Below are 7,586 nucleotides of genomic sequence, written 5' to 3' on the forward strand. Positions count from 1 at the left end.
TTATGTTCTCGTGCACGGTTACTAAAAGTTGTGAACTTATACTTTGATAAAACTTTGGTACCATTATTGTGATATTGTGGTGCTTGACATTATTATTTTTGTGGTACCGTGGCACTTATGGACATGTTGAGCTAATTGATTGGGGGTGTCAGCACGAGGTTTTTGTTATGCAATTTTATCTATTATTATGCGTGTGGGGCAAAATAAGGTTGGTTGTATATGCATGTGGCGAAATAAGGATAACATATCATTTTTATATGCATATGTGGCGTAATAAGGGTGGCATTTTGATGATGTTATGTGATATTTCGGGGTGTCTTCTTATTTATGTGATTGTGTTGAGACGAGGTTGATATTTCATTCTCATAGCTGTTTCTAAAAGCTTATGTTTTGCACTTACCTGAGTTATTTGTTATATTTAACATTTCATCACATGTCTTGCTTCTATTTGATGTTTCGTAACCAAATATGGGTTTTACCATATTGAGTTGTCATTATATGTTCTAAAGGGATTGTGATTATTGTTTTCAGTTATTCATTGTAATTTTGGCTCAATGTACTTTTTTTGGGGGGGCCATTACGGCTATTTCAGTCCAAGACTACTTAGGTATAAAAACATCATTAACTCATTTTTGACGGGAGATTCGACTTTGAAAATCTTTGTAGAGCGGCTACGGCAAGAAGACGCATAATTTTATCAACTTTTTAATCAACAATTAGTGCAAAATAGAAGTTTGTATCGAATCGTTAAATTCAATATTGTCTTTGTTTTTTAACCTATTTATGATGAATTTCTCCATATTTATGGAGTAGTTCTTCCCTATAGTTTCGATGAATATGGTATTTTGAGCATTATTTATGGATTTAACTCTTATTTAATTGCATGAATTCGTTTATGTGGCTTTGAATTGATTGCAAATTTGTTCACCGATTTATTTAATCAATAGAAAAATATTTTGATGATTATCTTTGCAATATTTTATTTGATTTAGTTATTGATTCTTCTAGGTAATCAAAAGAGCTTCTTGAATTGTTGATTAAACATAGTTAGGATAATATTCGATAGACGTTTGTCTAGAGACCATTCCATTTGTGTTTTCTTGCATATCTTCATAGTGATTCATATTAATTTACCTAGTAGAGTTTAGGTTCATTCGAGAGAAGAATCTTGATCTTACAATTAAGATAATTATCTAGTTAATTCGTGAGAATCATTAGAACATCTTAAGTAAAGTTAAATAGAGTTAAATCCCAAATAACTTTCTTGCACCTATCATGTCGCAACCCTTATTTCTCATATTGATAATAACCCGTCTTAGCTCAAATATCTAGTTTGCTGTGATTGATTTTACTTGGTCATAATTTTAGTTTGATAGTTGTAGTCATTAAAAATCTCAATTCAAAAGTGTAATTCATCCTGAATATCGATTAGCCAATAATTATTTGAGTATTATTTAAATTAGTCTTTGTGAACACAATATTTTTCTATATTATATTTGACTAGCGAACTTTAAATTTTATATACTGATTTTGTACTCGTCACATTCTTATTAGTTTCACCCCTTTTTGTTTTTGTCTTTTTTTTTAACGTTCCATCCTTTCTGCTATGAAAATGAAAATATCAATTTTTATAGCTAATTCATTCTTTTAACAGCAAAATCCTAACGAACAACAAAAATTTATATTCCCCATTTAAAAGTAAGCCAAAACAAAAAATAAAAAAGCGAAACTGAAAACTCACAGTTATGAATTGGCATAATAATCCAAATAATGCACACCCCCGAGTGGCTGAGTCTCTCGCTATAAAAGTGGATAGACGCGTCAATAGATATTTAAAAATCGACTATATCAATCGAACTGTATCGTATCGAACCAATTTTTTGGTATTTTTTGATAAAATCTTAGGTTTTTATATAAATCTATAACTATACCGATAATTAGGACAAGTTTTTTATTTTATGAAAATAAACCAAAAAAATACTGAACCATACCGAATAAATTTATATGTGAAAAATATATTTATATATTAAGTTTAAAAATAATAAAGTATTCAATTTTTCCTTGGGCCTTGGAATTATGAAAACAGTTACAAACCAACAAGTAATTAGACTCAAAATCGTAATTCCCAAACTTATTATGCTACTCCCACTGAAACTAAATTATTTCCTGCATATTTACTAGCATGAGACAATATATTTTAGCAATTATGAGTATCAAACTACAATGTATATGATTTACATTTATCTTTTTGAATATATAATTTTCTATAGACTTTATTCTTGAGTCCCAACTTAGTTAATATCTTTTCACTCGTGTGATTTATATTATTTTTTGTCTTTGCTTAGTTTCTTTTACGCTGATGTAGCATAGTTGATGGATCTACACTCAGGCCATCTTTCATATTTTCTTAATTCATCACCATTTAAACAGTTAAAATATCTAAAGAGTTTTGCTAAGTCCTATAAAAGTATGTATGTTATGCATTCTACTTCTACCGGTGACTTTTATATGATACTTAAAACAAATTAACCGAACCGTATCGATACCGAAGAGCAACCGACATGATTGAGACGGTTTCGAAAAGTCTAATTTTAATTATACTTAATAAAATAACTAAAAAATTAATATGATATAAATTTTATAAAATAACTGGCCGAAACGAACCTTTGACACCCCTAGAAGCGGAGAACCTTAACAATTTTCCTTAGCTGTTAAACTTTAAGGGCTTGTTTGTTGCTTTGAAAAACTTGAGGATTTAAATTCTGACATTCGAAAAACAATGAAGGGCTTAGTAAGCGACATACGCTTTACTTCCTATTGCTCTCAGCTCTCTCTAGCTCCCATTCTCTCTGCGGTATACGAGCCACCGCTACCGACGCCGGATTCAGCACCGGTAATCTTCTTTCTCCCATTTCTTAATCTTTATCGGCTATTTCCTTTTGTAAGATGTAGAGCTGAATGACTACTTTTGTTGCAGGTTGCGGCGCAGCGGGAACTAGTGGTTGTGAAAAAATTACTACCTATATTCTGCTCAAGGTATGCATCTGAATCATTAAGGAGGCAGTTATCATTTGTATTTATTTCTTCCATGGACCATTTGATTTTACTGGGTTCGAAATCAATTATTAGTGGATCTCTTTGCATAAATACAGGGTCTGAACCATTTTTAAATAATGGGGTTTATCAGCCAAAAAAAGAAGGAAAGGAAAGACAGTGAATAATGTCACATAATCTTTTTGATGACATTCATTTTTCATAAATATGAAGACGGGTTTGCCTTTTGTGGTAATAAATAAGGAATTTCGGATGGAACAACTAAATAAACTTCGGACTTTCTGTCAATGCTGGTGTTTTGTAGCTGCAATTTTGTCTGAAGACTAATGCAGAGTGAAATAGCAATGGAGGGGGAGCTGAAGTTTTTGATCTGCCAAACCAATTCTCTAGGCGTTAGGGGCTTAGAACAATCCATGCATTCAAATATTCAATGTTCTCACAGCTAAAAAACTGCAGCGCAATAAAAAAATTGGGGAAGAATAAGGTGAATTCTTAATTAGCTGCTTAGGAATAGACAAAAATAGCTTAAAATGGAGTAAAAGTTTTTCAATATTTCGTTAGTTCAGAGAAGTTTAAATAATGAAAGAGAAGCTAGTACTGAATTCGTCAGATATGAATGGAATTAAGAGTTCTATTTTCTACATTTTACAAAAGCGCACCCACTATGGGCTGCTTATAGATCAACAATTCCACCGAGTTGAGTATAATTATATGTGATATAGCATCTTCTATACTATGAATGTCAATGAACCCCATTATTGCAATTGCTTATAGATGAAGTTTTGATGTTTGTGACAAAATTACTGTTTCTAGATAATTCAGTAAATGGATTTGGCTTCATAAAGCAGCAGGGTTAACTTCTGCTGTGTGTTTTTGTAGTAAAAGGTAAAAGATTTAATAGTTGTTAATGGTTAATTGTAACTTATATGAAAATTTCTTCTGTTCGTCTATTTAGATTAGATGTCAAAAGATGTGGAAAATCCCAAAGATGAAGATTCCAGGGCATCTTTGGATGCTTCTTCCCTGTCACAGAGTTTTCAATCAACTTGGTATAGTGGCTTACTTGAGCAAGCATCGGTTTATGGCATAGCTGCTGGGTACTGTCTTTCAGCATCATTGCTCTCCATCATTAACAAGTGGACCATAATGAAATTTCCGTACCCGGGAGCACTAACTGCATTGCAGTACTTCACAAGTGCAGCTGGAGTTCTTGTGTGCGGATGGCTTAATCTTATCGAGCATGATAAACTTGATCTTCTAACAATGTGGAGGTTCCTACCTGCAGCAATTATATTCTACCTGTCTCTTTTCACAAACAGTGAGCTTCTCCTCCACGCCAATGTTGATACATTTATTGTCTTCAGATCAGCAGTCCCCATCTTTGTTGCGATAGGAGAGACCCTCTACTTGCACCAGCCGTGGCCAACAATAAAAATGTGGTTGTCACTTGGTACAATTTTCGCTGGTAGCGTGCTCTATGTCAGTACAGATTACCAGTTCACTCTTACAGCTTATAGCTGGGCCTTGGCCTATTTAGTGAGCATGTCTATTGATTTTGTTTACATCAAGCACGTGGTTATGACAATTGGTCTAAACACATGGGGTCTTGTGCTGTACAACAATCTTGAGGCATTGCTTCTCTTTCCTATAGAGTTACTTATAATGGGTGAATTGAAGAAGATTAAACGTGAAATTGACGACGAGTCTGATTGGCATAGCTTTCAAGTGGTGTTACCAGTAGCCCTGTCATGTTTATTTGGTTTAGCAATATCCTTCTTTGGATTTTCTTGCCGTAGAACAATCTCTGCAACAGGATTTACTGTTCTTGGCATTGTAAACAAACTTTTGACAGTGGTGATAAATCTAGTTATATGGGATAAACACTCCAAACTTATCGGAACACTGGGGCTGTTGATCTGCATGTCTGGTGGCATTATGTACCAGCAGTCCACAAGCAACAAGCCCAAGGCCATGAAAGATGTAAATCCACAAGTAGCTGATGAGGAGGAGCAACACAAGCTGCTTGAAATGCAAAGCAACATGCAGGGCAGTGACAATCAGAAGCAAGGTACATAAATCGGGAGATCGGATACAATAACTCATTCTTGGAATTTCTTCTCCATTCTCTCATTCAATATTCAATTATACGCTCCACAGAAACCTTGCTCTTAATTTAAGTGCCAGGTGCGGTAACTTCCGGACCATTTTACCAGGAAGCAACTCTTGAGAATGGAATTGCAGTTGTAGAGAAGTGATTTATTGTTTATATTCAAGGCTAGAAACTCAGCCGCCGCCTCCTACTGATCAGGACAGCATGTTATGTTTATTTCACATAGTTTACATTCCTCTTCAAGCATACTTGTTGAGTCAGTGAAGTTTTTCCTCGTTGAATATTTGAAGTGTAATAGAACTATTCTTGAGAGGAAAAGACTGCAAGAGGGAAGGTTTTTGAACCAAGGTGAAGGGTGTTACCGCCTGTACGTTCATATCGGGCAACTTCATATAAGCTATTGCATTTTTTTGGGTGAATCATCCTGATCGGGAACTCGGGTAGTGCAGAATTTAGCCAAACAACGTTATAATAACAATAACAAAGACAATGCAAGTTGATAATAACGACAATTAAAGTTGATAAAAAAGACACCAAATTAACGTGGTTCGGTCAATGTGACCTACGTCCATAAGCGGAGATGAGCAATTTCACTATATCAATAAGAGTACAAAAGAGAGTACAAAATTAGAGTAAATATTCTAATTTAATCCCAAATACCCTAAGAGAATAACCTCACAAGATCACTTCAAAGAAAGGGTTCACACAAGTGTTTTCCAACACTTAACTCTCATACAAAATACTCTTAATAAAGAAGGAAAATAAGAAACAAGAAATGAAGACTCAAGTCTTGTTGATGTTTATTCAAATGAGTAGAGAGTCCTCATTATATAAGAAAAGAAGAAAGAAATGCTTGGCCAACAATTGGCTACATCCTCTCAAAATACAAAGCCTTCATTTGGCCAACAAGACCTTAAATAAAAGGCTCCAAATGTGCCAACAAGGCTCACAAATGAAAAGCCTAAAAATAAGGCCACCTTTTACAGATCTCCACCTTGGCCTAATTTTGGATGATATAGTAAATTTGCTTCACCTTCTCCGCAAAAGCCCCAATAGGCATATATTAAAATTTAATGCCATCAAAATCAGACAAGTTGTCTGATACTGAAACTGTAGTAACAGTAGATCCCAATAAAGTATACAACGAACCAGATCTGTGTGTTTTTATGATCACAAGAGCACCCTGAAAATTTTTTAGAACTCCATCTTCACCAGTGAATTTGCACCCAAGGGATTCTAAAGTGTCCGAAGAGATGGGATTTTTCTTCAACTCAGGAACATATCTAACATCAATGAGAGTTCTCACCACACCATCGTGCATTCTGATCTGAATTGTACCATTCCCAATAACGTTACAAGTAACATTGTTACCTAGTTGGACAACTCCACCTGCAACTGAATCATATGTAGAAAATAAATCCCTGCTAGGACACATATGATATGAACAACCGGAATCTAAAATTCACTCATTGTCTAATCTGAAACTAGTTTTAGTTGCAAAATATAGTTCCCTCAATCTCATCAGTTGCTACACTAGCTTCGGCGGTGTCAATATTTTTGTGCTCATTTTTTCTTTCTTTATGCTTTTCTTTATTTTTCAGTTTATAGCTTTCAGAGATAATGTGACCTTTCTTATGACAATAGCGATACTTTAAATTATTGTATCTGGATATAGAGTCGGATTTGACCCTAACAAACAAGCCAACTTCCACTTGAGTTCCACTATCTTCACAAGTAATATCACTATCTATCTGTTCTTTTGATTTCAAGATAGATTTATATCCTTATAAGAGATATTATACTTTGCATAAAGCATAATATCTCTTATGTGCTTAAAAGATGGGGGTAGAGAACAAAGTAGTAACACGGCTTGATCCTCATCTTTAATTTCAGCATCTATATTACTCAAATCCATAAGAATGAAATAAAAGGTGTTAAGATGAGAGAGAATAGAAGTACCTTCACCCATACGAATTGTATACAGCTTCTGCTTCAGGTAAAGTCTATTTTCCACCGTCCTCTTCATATATAAAGTTTTCAATTTTTCCCATATGCCTTTGGCTATGGTTTCTGTAGAAACTTCACGTAAAACCTCATTTGAGAGATTTAAAATGATACATGTTTTTGTCCTTTTGTCTATGACGGTAAACTCTTCATCCGTCATTTTATTCGACTTCTTCTCATTTTCTTGCAATGCCAAATCTAAGCCATCCTGAATTAGGATAACTTCCATCTTTAATTGCCACATTCCGAAGTTTACACTTCGATCAAATTTTTCAACATAAGTCTTTGTTAAAGTCATATTGGTTACTGAAATAAACCCGGTTAGATCCGGCTCTGATACCAATTTGTTAGGATCGGGAACTCGGGTAGTGCGGAATTTAGCCAAACAACTTTATAGTGACAATAACAAAGACAATGC

General features: G+C 34.3%; 1 protein-coding gene across 2 annotated transcripts; it reads left to right on the plus strand.

Annotated features, from left to right (window-relative positions):
• The first annotated feature begins 2,767 nt into the window (after positions 1–2,767).
• On the plus strand, positions 2,768–5,511 carry LOC107817150 (GDP-mannose transporter GONST3). Of its 2 annotated transcripts, none has more exons than XM_016642923.2 (3): positions 2,768–2,893; positions 2,978–3,036; positions 4,010–5,511. In XM_016642923.2, the coding sequence occupies exon 3, from the start codon at positions 4,015–4,017 to the stop codon at positions 5,128–5,130; it is 1,116 nt and encodes a 371-aa protein (XP_016498409.1). In that variant the 5' UTR covers positions 2,768–2,893; positions 2,978–3,036; positions 4,010–4,014; the 3' UTR covers positions 5,131–5,511. The 2 variants fall into 2 exon arrangements, with proteins under 2 accessions (XP_016498409.1, XP_016498410.1); XM_016642924.2 differs by having other exon boundaries at positions 2,774–2,893; positions 4,015–5,511.
• The last annotated feature ends 2,075 nt before the right edge of the window (positions 5,512–7,586 follow it).

This window comes from Nicotiana tabacum, chromosome 22 (assembly GCF_000715075.1).
Source record: "Nicotiana tabacum cultivar K326 chromosome 22, ASM71507v2, whole genome shotgun sequence".
In the NCBI taxonomy this organism is placed as follows: domain Eukaryota; kingdom Viridiplantae; phylum Streptophyta; class Magnoliopsida; order Solanales; family Solanaceae; genus Nicotiana; species Nicotiana tabacum.